The sequence below is a fragment of the Tetrahymena thermophila genome (genome assembly GCF_000189635.1).
Source record: "Tetrahymena thermophila SB210 genomic scaffold scf_8254505, whole genome shotgun sequence".
NCBI lineage: Eukaryota > Ciliophora > Oligohymenophorea > Hymenostomatida > Tetrahymenidae > Tetrahymena > Tetrahymena thermophila.
This window is the reverse complement of record NW_002476280.1, coordinates 128-15370: the sequence shown is the minus strand read 5'-3', so window position 1 is coordinate 15370 and position 15243 is coordinate 128. Positions and strand designations below refer to the sequence as shown.

The following is a 15243-nucleotide window of genomic DNA, read 5'->3' as shown; positions in this document are numbered from 1 at the left end:
AATAGATTAGAAAAGTTAAACAATTAAAAAAATGTTTTTTAATTTAATATTTTATCAAACTTCTTATTTGAAATTTTTATGTGAAATTTTTTAGTTTTTCATTTTACTTTAAATTTTAAAAGAATACTTTTGAAAAATTTAAATTTTATCTGATCTAAATAAAATTATAAGCAAGTAGTAAAGATTTTTGTTTACTAAATATATATTACAAATTATTTAATTGATCCTTTATATTTAAATAATATAAATAAAAAAAATTTTTTACCCACAAATTATTTTTGCTTAATTTATTTTTAAAATAAATTATTTTATTTTGATATCAAAGTTAAAATATTTATGGACTAAAATCAGTTTATTTTATGTAATTTGATGTAGCAAATAGTTTATAAAATATAAAAGTTAATTATAAACAATTTAAATATATTCAATTTGAAATTTTCTATACAGACGCTTATGTAATTCGTCAAACAATTAAACAAATTTAATATTTAAAGTTGATAAAAGAAAATTTTTTATTTTAGGAATGTATTTAAATTTTTTTATAGAATCAATTAAGAAAATTAAAGAATTTGTAACAATTAAATAAACAAATTTTAAATAATTTGATAAATTTGATACATCAGGATTTCAAAAAGTGAATAGTTTCTCTAATCTATTAAGTTACTCATAAATAATTTATTTGTATTCAATTTATTTTGAATTGTTTGGCTATTTTGTAATTCGTCAAACTAGCCAAGTTAACATCTAAAGTTATTGTTGATAGAAGATTTGGGTATATATTTAAATTTTTTCAGAGAATCAATAAAGATTTATTATAGAGTTTGTAAAAAGTTATATATAAAAATATAATAATAAGTTATTTTGATAAGTTTGATATAAATTTATATTTAAATATCATTCATTATTTAATATTTTTTACTTTTTTATTTTATTTGAAATTTATTAAATTTCATCTGATAAAGTGAGAAGATTTTTATTTGAAATTTGAAAATGAGATTTATTGACCATGAGAAAATGTAAGAGGGGAAGGAGCAAGAGTAGAGGGTGTAAGCTAGTCTTAACTAAGTTATCTATTTATTATCTACCTAACTGAAGAACAAGAATGAGGAGAGTTTATACTAAAATTTTCTGATAACTTTTTAACATGTAATACTGAATAATCTTTATAGGTATCACTTATAACCAATCTATCTGTAAGAAGATGGTTATGTGAGGCAGATATAGAAGTTGGAGATTTATCAATCTTTTAAGAGATATTTAGCCTTGTATTGATAGAGGGCGAGAAATTTTCTGCTATTAAATTTCTCTTTTTAAGAAGATTAACTTGGCTTTTTATTGATGGAGTACATTCAATTAAAGGAAGCTCTGTTTTTTACTATTCAACATGATGGGATTAAAGAGCTCTTTATTTTTTTGGCAGAGGCGAAAAGATACTGAGAGAGGGGATTTCTTTTTAAGAACAAAACTCATTATGAATATTAATTTAAGAAGAAGACTTGATGCTATTTGGTTATTATTAAATATGCTGAAGGTTGTTACAGTTACTTATTATTGCAGAATTAAATTTTTTAGTTTTTCTAATCTTTTCTCTATTTCTTTGCTGTTGCACAAAGCTATTCGGAGAATTTAAAGATTCTAAAATAGTCTTCTAACCTGGTGAATTAAGGCTGCAAGAGCTGATATTTTAGCTTTGGGATCTATGAGAAGAGCTAACTACTTCATTGTTAAAGTTAGCTATGTAGGACTGCGAAAGATTTGACTGTAATTCTTAATTACACTTTTAAGTGGAGTGACTATTTGATTGAGAACGATTTAGCAAAATACTGTTTGTTGAAAAAATTCTTTTCATATCTTAAATCTATTCTTATTCTTGCTAATCTTGCTCTTTCATAGTGCTTATGCTTGATTTTATGATATGAATTTACTTGTTAATTAAATCAAGGTTAACAAAACTTTTTTATTGAGAAATCTTTTCAGGTATTTATTAAACTTCATTTTGAAAATTAGTCTACGAGCTACCTTCATTGATATTTTCTAATGTAGAATTTCTTTTTCGGTTTGAATTTATGGGAGATAAATCTTGGCTGTTTCTCTTTTGTATTTATTTGATCATTTAATTTTGGTAATCAATTTTCTTTTAAATTTAATTTAAGCTAAGTGAGTTTGCTGCATGTTCCATTTCTTTCCTAAAGCCAAACTGATCTAACCACGGAAGTTAACCTTCTCTCTAAACGTATTGATTTCTTTGTTTTTATTTTTGTAAGTAGATTGCCAAATCATCGCCTTTATAATTGTTGATATTGCTATTATTTATATTACTACTGTTCAAGGGTATTTTTTAATCATTCTTTTGTAGGGTGCTATTGCCTTAGTAATCAGTTATTTTTTCTATTTTTTTATAATTTAATTGTTTTTTTACTTTGTGATCAATTAATATATTAGTTCTACGTTTTTTATCGTCATTCATTTCAAAATCAAAGCCTCTATTTACACCTGAAGAATGTTACTATTGTAACTAAAATTATTAATTTTATTTTCTGGGGGAGTTTTAAGAAGATTGTGGCTCTTTTTTTGATTATATTTCTTCAGCCTAATCTTCTTAATTAATTTATAAATCTTATTTATTACTTCTGGTTTGAATTAGCTTTTCTATAAGATCTTTGAAGGATATTTCTTATCCTTGAGAAGAAAATATTGTTTTTATTATTGACTAGTGGTGTAATTTTTATTAAAAATCAAATACGTTGTTATTGCTCTCATTTTGTTCTAGTAAATCTTATTGCAAATCTTTCTGGTTAAGCTTCATTGGTGAAGTATTTGTTAAACAAGAAATTTGATTAGGAATTATGTTTTGCTTAACTTAAGTCTAGATAAGTTATTTATTTTTTATCTACTCATCCAGCATTTTCTTTGAAAAATCTGCCAACCTTTATAGTCTTTCTTAGTAGAATTTATTTTATATTATTGCCTATCTCTTTAAAAATCCTCTAAAATTAAATTAATGGTCATACAAGTCAAATTTTTTCTTATCAAGAGCGATAACTTTTGTTTCAGTTGATATGCTAACGGCTGAGTACTCATTCATTTTTCCATGGCACTCAGTACCAAAAACTTGCTATCCGCAATAAACTATGATTGAGTGAAAAGGATCGTTAACATTAAATGCCTTTTAACCATCTTCTTTTTATTTTGCTACTCCAATTTTAATGATTTCAGTATTTCTATTTTATGTATCTTGTTGTTAGTTGGATTATTTTTCGCTTACAATTTACTATTCAAATTAATTTTCTGCATTATTGTTAATTTATTATTTTTTATGAGAAGTTATTGTGTGGTCAGTTTTTTATTTAATAGTGTTACTGCTACTGTCAACAATTTGAGAATTATTATTACAATTTTATTACTTCTTTCCTTTTTCAATATATTTTCTTATTTCAATAGTTCCTTATAGAAGAATAAAAAAAGACTAAGGATTTGAACTATTCTAGCTGTAGATGACTTCGTTTCTTTCGAAATAATGTGTAGTAAACTCATACGATAGAAATTATATTATTTCTTCATTGACATCAGGAAAATAGTTTCTCATAATCTTTTAGCTTTGCTATATTTGTTTTACAATATGTTAAAAAACGCGAGAATAGTCATCTATATTGATGCTTATTATATGGCTATCTTCTAAAGTAATCACTGTATTTTTATTATCCTTCCCATTTAAGTTGATCTAATCAATATTATCTCCACTAATAAGCACCTTTTCCTTTGTATATAAGCACAGATTGTTAAGCTAAAAGTGCTTCTAATAGAGCTTATGACGTAGTTGCTTATCTTCTACAGATAAAATAGCCTCTTTAAGCTTAGCCTAGTCTATATCCTTCCTATAAACTTATAGAGTTGCTTCAGCAACAGATATTTTTTACTACAAAATCTTAATAGAGTATAATGTATTTTACTCCTCTTACAATGTTCCTACTTGAGCTAATTTGGACTCTTCCTATTTCAGATTAGACTAAAGTTCCTAAAGTATTCCAAAGTAATGAATTTCTTTATTTATATTAGAGTCTTCCTTTTATTAAAATTATCCACAGCTTCCTTCCAACACAAAATAAAACTATTCCTTCTTTTATCCAGTATAGAATATTAGTCTATTTTTAGGGTAAAATTCATACTTTAAATACTTCAGGCATTAGTCGAACACCTTGTTATCTCCATCTAACTATTTACGCAAATTTTGGAACTCTCTGATACACAAGATTTTATCTCTAAGTGCTTATAGGTGCTCATTAGAAATCTAAGTACCATTTTAGTAAGAGACTAAAAGCTATTAAATTGTTTCAAAATCCATTTAAAGCAATATCAATCAGATTTACTATTGTTACACTGCCAAGTACCTTAGAAAAAACAGAGTTTAGCTTTAAAAAATGTCTAAAAATTACTTCTGTTTTCAAATTAAGAAATTAAGATTGATAATTTAATTGATTTTTTTTGTTTACAAATTAATTCTTTTTACTCTTTTATCTTATTTTTTATATCAACGCTAAGAAAGAATTGGTATTTATTAAATAATTTACAAACATCTTTGCTTAAATTATAATTTTTTGTATCTAAAATTTAATAAAGTAATTTTGCTATCCATTAATATAGCATTAATAAGCTGGCTCCTAATTGTTTTCTATTACAATGCTTTCTCTATTTTTGTTAAAATATCATCGACCACTTTGTGTGCTAAATTTTATTTTTAGTAAATATTCCCATTTGAATTACATTTCTTTTTATATAAGTAAATTTATTAAAATCAAAAGTAAGCCAAGCAAAATATTTATTTTTTCCAAAAAAAATAAACACTTTTTGACCTGAATTTTTCAGCGATTTTGTAATATATTCTTCTCTTTTAAATAATAAAATATTTATTAATAATACCTTAAAAAAACTCAATAAAATATTTTTTAAAATACAAAATTGCCATCAAAAGTATATAAAAATTATAAAAATCCAAATTTCTTAATTTATCTTGATTATTATAATATTCTTCTAATTTAACAAAGGAAGATTATGAATTTTCTTATTCAAAGAAAAGTAAGTTAAAATGAATGTAATTTTAAAAATAGCATATTAATAATTGTAAGAAAGTATTTCAGAATAGATATCTAAAAAATATTTGGTTTCGTAGATATTTTAATATAGCCACAAATAACTTGAGCATATTTCAAGTTCTGGTGTTCTTTCTTTATAGTTAATAGTTTTAGATATAAAATTTTTAAAATAAATCCTATTTATGATTTTTATCTGTTGAAATTTAGATAAATATTGTTCCAGTACATTTAACATATTTGGAGATTATTTTATTAATTTTGAGAGATAGCCAGTAACTTTTAGATTGTGTCAAAATAAGATTTTATAATTATATTATTTATGAATCCTTAAATAAATGAACAAACATGGATTATTTTGTTTTTGCTGTAGAGATTTTGTTCTTATTTAATATTGTAGTAGTTATATTCACCAATAGTTTTGAATTAAATTACTACGTTTAAATTATTTAAATTTTTGACTAGCTTTACTGATTATAGTTTTCAAGAAAAATAAAAATTAAAAATATTTAGTAGAAAAAAAAATACAAATTCACTATATGAATATTATTTATTTTTACTAGTTAAATAATTTGAGATTTAAAGATACAATCTAAAGACTTTAAAAATACAGTATCCTTTTATCGAATCTCTTTTTTATATAAAAATATTCTGTGAAATAATCTAATAATTTAATAATTTATTAAATCTATAGTCTATATATTATTTATTAATTAAATCTTATTATAATAATAAACTGATCATGAAGAGTCCATACTGGATATTTATGAATTTAGTCCTGATTTAATTTATTAATAAAATAATTTAGTTAAATAAATAAAATTAAAATAAAATTTAATACTTTTCATAGTTTTAAACTTATTTTTACTATGAGAATTTTGAATTATTATTTAATTAAATTTGAAAATCAATCTTAATACAATTTAATGATTTTTTTAATTCAAATTTAAAAAAAATAATTAAATAATTAGATTCATTTTATCTTCAGAGTTTTTTAATTATTTTAATAGTATAAAAATTTTTAAATAAGCTCAATCAATAATTCTCTTACAGAAAAATGGAATATTTAAAATAAAGAAAATAAATTCTTTATAAAATGAAAAATATTTTAAAAATAAACATTATTATGAAGAGTAAATATTCATAAAATCAAAAATTTTTAAACCATCTTTTAATTTTTTTTATTTTTCATCATAAAAAAATAAAAATATTTAGATTCAAATGATAAGCATGAAAAAATAAATCCATAAAATCAGATTATCAAAAATGATAAGTAAATAATGAATGAATACATTTATTTAAGCTAAGAAGAAAATAACTATTTAATATATTTTATATAAAATAAATAGGTCATACTAATGATTATCCAAATTTCTTTGTTGAAAAAAAAGATATTTATTATGAAGTTTTTTACACTTGTATGAAAACTTAATAAAAAATAAAGAAAATTTTAATTTATTTATTATTTTTGATAAAAAATAAGATTTTTTCTCATAAAAATTTTAAAGAAAAGATATAAGTTTTATTAAGGAAATCAATAGATATGAGAGTTTAGATTTTATTATTAGCTTTAACCATAATTAATCTAGTTTCAGCAATTCCATTGAGATAAGATAAAATTGTCGTTGCTTTAGATTGCGGTTCCACTGCCCCTTATAAGTCATCATCAGATGGAATCACTTATACTGCTGTATAATGATTTATATAAAATTAAATTATTTTTTAATTTTTAAAGCAGCTAAAAACGTACTGTCTGATATGGATTTAGTATTAAATATATATAAATTTGATTAAAACATCAAACAGGATTTAAGATCAAATAACTTATACATGACTTAAAATATTTGGTCAGGAAAAAAATGAGAAATTAATATTCTATATAATTTTTAAAAAGGATAATTTGTACACATAGAATACAAAAATTGCTGACTATACTTACAACTAGTCCATTATGAAAAAGACTATTAAGTATACTGATGACTAATAGTTATACAAAACTGAAAGACACTCTGATGAAAACTTTGCATATTCACTCCCAGTCAAAGAATTCGGAACATATACTCTTATTTTAAAGTTCTGCGAAGTAATTAATATATTTACAAAATAAAATATTATTTATAGATCAACTAAGCAAATCTAATGATCAAAAATATTCTTCGAATATCTTAATAAGAATGCAAAAATTTTTATTAACTTATTTAAAGCTCTATTTCACTGAACCTAACAAAAGAGTTTTCAGTATTTTATTCGGTGATAGTTTAGTTGTTCCTGAAGTAGATATTGTCAAAGAAGTAGGTCCTTTTGCTGCATATGATTTATATATTGAATTTGAATATAAGTCTGATTAATTATTTTATCATAATGGAAAAGCTTGTGAAAATGCTTTAGATACTGCTCATTAGGTACATTATAAATATAATTGAATTTATTATTTGTTGAACGTCTTTAATTTTACCAGGGTTTAATAGTTGAATTCCGTAAGATCGGTAAAGATCTACCTAAAGTTGATGCAATAGTTTTAATTAAAGGAGGTATTGCACAAAGCAATTATGATGAATACCAAGCTCTTATTAGAAATTGGAATGAAGAAGCAAGCTTGTTTTCAGAAGATGAGTAATTTTAAAAGCTTGAAAATTTGAGAAAAAAAATAAAAGACGAGTTTGACACCTCAATAGATTTTGATGTAAGCAATATTAAAATAATTAAAAAACTGAAAAAATTTAAATTAAAATAAAATTTAAGGCATACAACAAAAGTAAGTTTGAAGGTATTATAAATATCTTGTTATCTTGGAAGGGATATTTAATTTTATTTACTTTGATTATATTCTAATTCTGTCTGTTTTGCTCTGAAGATCCTCAAGAAGCAGTAATTTATTTCTAACTTGACATATAAACCTTATAATATATTTAATTAATTTTTTATTATTACAGAAAATTGACAGAGAGAGAAGATACACAGATGAAGTGTAATCTCCTGAAAAGAAAGAGCATAGTACTACTTCTAAGGGCGAATCAAAGAAAAAAAAATAATGATCTTTATTAATTTTTATATTAAAGAATAAAATATTATCATTCTAAATTTTGTGAGCATTTATTTACTGTTTTATGGCATTAATTTTAAAAAGAAAATTTATTAAATCAATTCAAATTATTAATTTAGAATTATTTTATTTAATTTATCATATTTTTTATCTATTTTACAATCATATGCTTTTATAAAAATTCTATAAGAATAAAACAAAAATAAATGATAGATTTTTCAATATATTATTAAAAATTTTGCAGATTGTAATTCAATTATTATTATTGGATAAATTAAATAAAATAGAGTGAATATCTCAAAGAAACAATCAAAATCTATTCAAAAACAAAAGAAAAATAATAATAATGTTATAGCACCTAACGAACTTTTTAGTAAATTTTTAAAAGGTTGTCGGTCTGACAATGAAGGAAGTCAATCCTTCCATCATGCATTTTTTTTTTAAGACAATATTTTACTTTTTTGAATATGGGATTTAATAAAAATTGCTCATAAACTTTTAGGAATATTTAAATAAAATAATAAATAAATAAAATGTACTACTTTAAGAATTAAGAGTTTAAATTAATTTAGAAACAGAGTTAGTTCTATAAAATTGACTAATTAAAAATATCAATTTATAATTATAAAATACTAATTTTATTTAATTCTGATCAAATATTTGTTTTTTACTCAACCTACCTTTTTAAATTTATAATTTTAAAAAATATTTTATTTATTAAAAATTAAATTATTCGTTAAAATAAAAATGAATGTTTAAATTTGTTAAAATTTAATTACTGCTGTAAAGCAATTTAATGAGATTACAGTTTATTTGATATACAATGATAATTAATCTCTAATTTTTGTGAATTAATTTTAATATTAACCTTAAATATTAAATTCTATTGAGTTTGCAAAGAAATTTATTAAAATTTAAGATATTAGAAAGAAGCAATATTCTATTTTTATAAATCTAATAGAAGCAAAAATTTTTCAAATTAACCATTTTGCATTTAGTTTTTGCAATATTTGCTGATAAAAATATATATTTTTAGCTAAAATTACATAATTGATTTAAAGATTAAATGAATTTATCTGTTTCAAGAGACATCTTTGATCACATCAAACAAAGAATGGGTTAATAAATCGAAATAAGATTTATTGCTGCTTGCAGAATATGGTTCTTTTCAAACAATAGATGGTCCTTTTCAAATTTATAAGGAGGTTTGGCTTTAGGGCTAGATAAATCAATATCAGATGAATTAAAAGAAGGAAGAGATGTTTTTTATATGTTTGATTTGAACACCTTTGATGTCACATTTCGTTTGTATCTCTACAAATTTTTCCATGAGTTCTATTTCAAACTAAATGACTTTTTTTATTACTTCCGCTTAAGCAATACTCAAACATTAATAGGATTCTCATTCAGTAATAAATAGGAAGCTGATTTACTCTATCAAGAAATTTAGTTTATTACAGATCAAGAAAAAGAGCTGAAAGAAATAGAAGAAATGAATTATCCTGAATTAGCTCAGGATTCTAAGTTGAGAGAAAACTTTGAAAATGATAAGCCACTTTAGGATATTAATATAGAAAAAGAAGAGACACGTTTGTTAAATGGAAAGTTAAAGAAAGCAGAAAAAGATATATTAAGGAAGGCAGGCGTCTCAAAGAAAGATTATGAAAATAATGTTGGAGGAATAAAAAATAATGTTATAAATGAATTTCTAAGCAAATACAAAAGAAAAAAGGAAATTCATGAAAACATGATTCAACAAAAGTAATAATTTTAACCTATATCTAATCCTGAAGCAAATTTTGAAATGCTAAGAAAAAATTCTGTTATAAATACTTAAAATGCAGCTTTGATTCATGTAAGCCAGACAAATGCAAATACATTCTAGTCAACCTCAAGACTTCGTTAATCATCAACAACCAAAACTAGTATGATCAAATAAAGAAATTCAACTATTTTGGGAGCTGCTCCTATCATCCCGTAAGCTCCTCCCCTTGTTAAATTATTAGAAAATGATTCTGGTAACTAGTAAACTCTAAATGCTTATTAAAGCTAAGGAAATAGCAGTCTGATAGCTGCAAAACCAAAAATTATTGCTTAAGAAGTAAAATAGTCTCTAATGGAAGAAATAAAAGGGATGAAGTATAAACTAAAACCAGTAACCAAAGTCAATCCGTTAGTTTTAACTAAAGAAGAGTCAATAAGTTTAACCTATAAAATTAATGCATAAATTAGAGAAAGAAGAAAAGAGTTAAAAAAGAATTTCCTAGATGAAGATTAGGAAAATAGTCCATGGGATTCTCTCGATGAAGAAAATGATTGAACCTAAATAAATAAATTAAGCAAAATTAAATTAAATGAATAAATATATATAATATATCTATAAATTATAATAATAATTACTTCATAATTTTATATAAAAATAAGAGTTTTTTGATTATTTTTATTAGTTTAATAATACATTGCACTAAAATAAGACATCAGAATTATTAGTTAAATATAATATTTTTATTTTGTTTTGGATATCAATTTAATTATAAAATTAATTGATTAAAATTATTTCTTTTTTAAAAATAATATTAAGTATTTGGAAAAAATAAATTTCATTTTAAAAATTTAGTAAAAATAAATCTATAGAATTAGTAATATACCTACGACCTACCTACATTTCCCATTTCTCATTCCTCACCAATTCAATAAAAGACTATCAGTGAAATAAAAAAATATAATTTTTCAAAGAATCTTTTGATTAATATAAGTCTTCTTAAATTAAAATAAATACGAAATAAGATTGATTTTATGAAGTTTTTGGAGTTAGCTCCAATTAAAAATAATATTTTTTAGATAGCTAAATGAATCAATATATTTATTAGAAAAATTAATAAGTAGTCTAATTTACTAATTTACTTATTTCAATAAATTCTTTAAAAATTTTTAACTTCTATTTCAAATGTTAAATAAAATAAATTTCAAGAATCAATAAATAATTTTATTCGTTGTCTGCTTTTTATTATTTAAAATTAATTTTAAAGAATATTTAAAATAACTATTTACGATTTTTTATGATAAAATTTTATATAAATGAGCATTTAATAATATAAAATAATTTTTATATCAATATCATAAGTTATTCTTTAAATTACTAGGAGCTGAGATTGTCTCTGTGAAATTTTTGTTTTTAAAAACATAAACAGAAACAAATGATTCATAAACTGTTTTTAATGGGAAAGCTTCGATGTTGTATTGCTCAAGCTCATCTTATGAAAAGTAATTTTAATTTTTTCTAGCTTAATTAACAATAAAATTTCCCATTGCTTAAGCTACATTAATAGCTTCTGGAGAGTGATTAGCATGGACTGAGCTAAGCCATTCATAAGAGTTCTTTTCTGGATGGAATTAATTACCAAAAATGGGAATATCCTTACCCTCTAATGAAGATACGAAGGCTGTATCATTGTTATCAAAAGCAAAAGCTGTTAATCTGAAGAATGAGTTTAATACAGTTTAATTTCTAAAGTGATCTAATGTTATTCCATATCTGTGGTTATAGTAAAGTGCCTTTTAATTACTAATAGCTTCTAATTACTTGCTGTTTAAAGAAGAATACATCAAACTTTATTATTTATGATAAGTTTGAGTGTTAAGGACATGGTTAGTAGAATTAAGTAGGTCTAAGACTTTGTCATCATTAGTAAGAGCAATTGAAATAAGTTCGTAACCCAAGCAAGTACCTAGTAATGGGAAGTAAGTTCCATTTCTATTTAATTCTATAACTTTGTTCATTAATCTTTATCCTGTCAAAGTCATTTAAGATAATCCAGTATGAGTTTCTTCATCAACCCATAAGGATGCATCTCCACCTGGGAAAAGTAAACCATTAACTTTAGCTAAATAATAATCTTATTCTTCTTCAGTACTATCATAAGGAATAGGAACAACTCTAGCACCACTAGCCATCAACCATTTGACATAAGAACTAGAAATGTATGAATACTTGTCAGCTGGATATAAAGTTTAATTCAAATCATTAGAAGGTTGAGTCAAAACTCCAATCACAGGTTGGTATTAGTTTTCATATTAACCTGCTAGAACAGTCAATGCAATTAAACTTATCAATAGTAGCCTTTTCATTTTAAAAATTTATCAACAAATTATATTTAGATTCTTAAATATTTGCTAATTTCAGAAATAAATTTGATTAAAATTAAATATCAAATCAATTATCTAAATTACAAATTTTATTTATTAGCAAAATACAAAAATGTCTTTACAAAAAAATATATTAAACTATACTAAGGTTTGTTGCTTCTATTTACTTAAAAAAATACTAAAATGAAACTCTTACAATTGAAAAAGTGGATTTTTATATACAAGTAACATGATTTAATTTTTATAAAAGATATTAATATTTGCAATTAATTTTCTTAAAAAATATTTAATTTTAATAGAAGCCTATATATCTAAAGTAAGTAGAGCAATACAAACAAAGTCATTTTAAAAGATAATTTTTTATTTTACTTTAACAATTTCAAAAAAATAAAAATAAAATTTTAAGAACTCATAAAAAGTATTTTTAATAAATATAATTTTTAGTTAGATGTAAAGTTTTTATTAAATAATTAACAACCTTACCATTTTCTTAATAATATTTCCCAATAAAAAGTAAATTTAATCTAGATTCAAAAAAGGTAATTTGTTTAATAATATTTTAAATTTAAAAAGTTTACTAAAAGGATTTATTTTAATAATAAAATAAAAATTTTTTGCATGAAAATTATAGAAATAATATTATTATATTCAGTACTACTTTTAAGTTTAATACATAAAAGTTTCTCTTTTTTCCATATAAAATAATTAGTAATAGCTTTGTGGCTTAAGAAATGGATTATTTTATTAATTATAAAAGAGGTTAAATCTAAAAATTGTTGATATACTTAATAGAGAGATTTAATATATATGATTATATGAATCTATTTTAGTAAGAATCACAATATAATTATTTCATAAATTAAATCCATTAACAAATATTTATTCAAACTCTGATCATTAGTTTATTATTTATTATTAATTTAAATAAATAAGGTAGATACTCTTTTAAAAATATAAAAAGCAATATTTTAATTTTTTTTAAATTAAATTTCATTCATTTTTAATAAAAAATTTTAATCATAAGATTTTCAAAAAAGATAAAATATTAGACAAAGCTAATTTTGAAAAAAATGTTGATTTTGATAAGATTTACCAATTAAAATCTATATTAATTACTAAATGATTTATTTTTTTATTTAGTAAAATTAATTAAGTAAAAATATTATTGCTAAATTAATTTATCTCAGTAATTAATTTGTATTAGTATTACCTAAATTTTATATAGCAAAAACACGTATAGCTTATTTTTCTTTATTAAAAATAATTACTGGACATATAAATATCATAAAATAAATTGAGCTAGTAAGACAAATATAGATTATTTAATTTTGAATGATTTAAACTAAAACAAGCTTATGTTGAGCTGATTTATAAAATTAATATAAACCTAAATACTTGAAAAATAAATATTTTTTATTTAGTTTAAATTCTTATTGATTATTCACAAACTAGTAAGAAAAGTATTGTTGCTTACTTTTTCTCTATTAGATTATGCATGCTAGTTTTAATTTGCTATAGAAAGATTATTAGGAGTTTGGAAGCCTTGTGAATCATAATGTGAAGCATGATGCTTTTAATTAGGTAAAACTAATCCTAATTCAGATTTCATACGATACTTTTCTTCTTCATTGAATCTCATATCATTTGTAAGCTTTTCTTCTTCTTCTACAATTTTTCGTAGAATTTTTTAGGCTTCTAAAAGTTTTTCTTCAGTCTCTTCTTGCTATTTGATATCAACTACAGATTAATCTTTTATATTTTATATTTTAGATTTGTGATATTGAACGAGTTTATTTTAAGATTGTTTCTTCCTATTTAACATTTCTAAGCGCCTTTTCATATTTTACTCCTGCTCCTATTCATTTCTTCTCCTTATTTCCATAATATTTACTTAAGAAATGCTTTGTAACTTTCTTTTCTCTTAAATTTTTTAAAGAATTATGTCTTCACGAATCTTTTTAATATTTTCCTATGATTCTTTACGCAAATTTTTTAGTCTTTATTAATTTTTACGTGCTTCTTCATCCAATTTTTCTCTAGCGTCATTGATCTATTTTTAATATTGATTATTTTTATTTTAACATACTGATTCAAATATTATTCCAAAAATAAATAAATTGTTTTATCTAACTAAAAAAACATGAAGAATTCATTAAGTTTGTTTACAGTTTTATAGAGATCAACTATATATTGGACATTATCGTCAAGCATTTTGATCTTTTTCTCAAGGTTTTTTTTTTATCCTTCCTATATTTACTTCTTCAATTTCTTATTCTACAATCTCTTTATTGCATTTTCAACCTCCTTTTTAGATTCTTTATCAGCTTTCTCTACAATCTTTTTGTTATCAATTTTATCTAAAGCTAGCTATCTATAAAATTAAGCTTTATGAATATTTTATGGTGGATCATAAGGAATAGAAGAGTTAGCTAGTATCTTTTCAGTAGTTTCTGATGATGTTAAATTTACAGGTCTAGTAATTCCATATAAATTGTTATACATCTTCTAAAACTCTTTCACATCAATAGTAATGTTTGAGCTTAACAGCTAACTCATTTGTTTCTAAAAATGGTTTGAAACAGTTGTCTTGGGAGTGCTTGAATACGAAGTCATTTACACTTAAAGTATTTTATAACTTTTTTTGCTGAAACTTATTAAATTTAATTTATTACTCTTTTTTTTTTTTATTAATAATGTATTATTGACTAAAAAATTACTGTTTTTTTTATGTTCGATATGTAAATATAAAATTAAATAAAATGAAATAGACTATTTATTAAGATGTCATGATATTTAGATATTATACATTTAAAAAACTGTAAATTCTATTTTATTCCATTTAAATGAACCAATAAATTCCTAATTAACAAATTCATTAATGATATATTAATTTTTATAATAGAATTTAATCCTTAGTAAGCTGTCAGATTGATACTTAAAAATTAATTAATTGCAATTTTATTTATC

The 15243-nt window shown here is 22.1% G+C and overlaps 5 protein-coding genes across 5 annotated transcripts; 2 read left to right on the top strand and 3 right to left on the bottom strand. All coding sequences in view use genetic code 6, as the record gives it.

Annotated features, from left to right (window-relative positions):
- Window positions 1-949: 949 nt before the first annotated feature.
- Window positions 950-4342, bottom strand: TTHERM_01027500 (hypothetical protein; the record flags this gene model as incomplete). Its single annotated transcript, XM_001030687.1, has 1 exon — window positions 950-4342. One exon carries the CDS (start codon window positions 4340-4342, stop codon window positions 950-952), a length of 3393 nt encoding a protein of 1130 aa, XP_001030687.1.
- Window positions 4343-6630: 2288 nt separating this feature from the next.
- TTHERM_01027490 (Di-glucose-binding within endoplasmic reticulum protein) lies at window positions 6631-8122 on the top strand (the record flags this gene model as incomplete). Its single annotated transcript, XM_001030686.3, has 6 exons — window positions 6631-6777; window positions 6982-7170; window positions 7292-7489; window positions 7546-7770; window positions 7830-7955; window positions 8021-8122. The coding sequence occupies 6 exons, from the start codon at window positions 6631-6633 to the stop codon at window positions 8120-8122; spliced, it is 987 nt and encodes a 328-aa protein (XP_001030686.2).
- Window positions 8123-9196: 1074 nt separating this feature from the next.
- On the top strand, window positions 9197-10450 carry TTHERM_01027480 (WH1 domain protein, putative; the record flags this gene model as incomplete). The annotated part of the gene is made up of 1 exon (XM_001030685.1): window positions 9197-10450. One exon carries the CDS (start codon window positions 9197-9199, stop codon window positions 10448-10450), a length of 1254 nt encoding a protein of 417 aa, XP_001030685.1.
- Window positions 10451-11247: 797 nt separating this feature from the next.
- Window positions 11248-12258, bottom strand: TTHERM_01027470 (class I glutamine amidotransferase; the record flags this gene model as incomplete). Its single annotated transcript, XM_001030684.1, has 1 exon — window positions 11248-12258. One exon carries the CDS (start codon window positions 12256-12258, stop codon window positions 11248-11250), a length of 1011 nt encoding a protein of 336 aa, XP_001030684.1.
- A 1459-nt stretch (window positions 12259-13717) lies between these two features.
- On the bottom strand, window positions 13718-14889 carry TTHERM_01027460 (hypothetical protein; the record flags this gene model as incomplete). The annotated part of the gene is made up of 2 exons (XM_001030683.2): window positions 13718-14326; window positions 14443-14889. The coding sequence occupies 2 exons, from the start codon at window positions 14887-14889 to the stop codon at window positions 13718-13720; spliced, it is 1056 nt and encodes a 351-aa protein (XP_001030683.2).
- Between the last annotated feature and the right edge of the window lie 354 nt (window positions 14890-15243).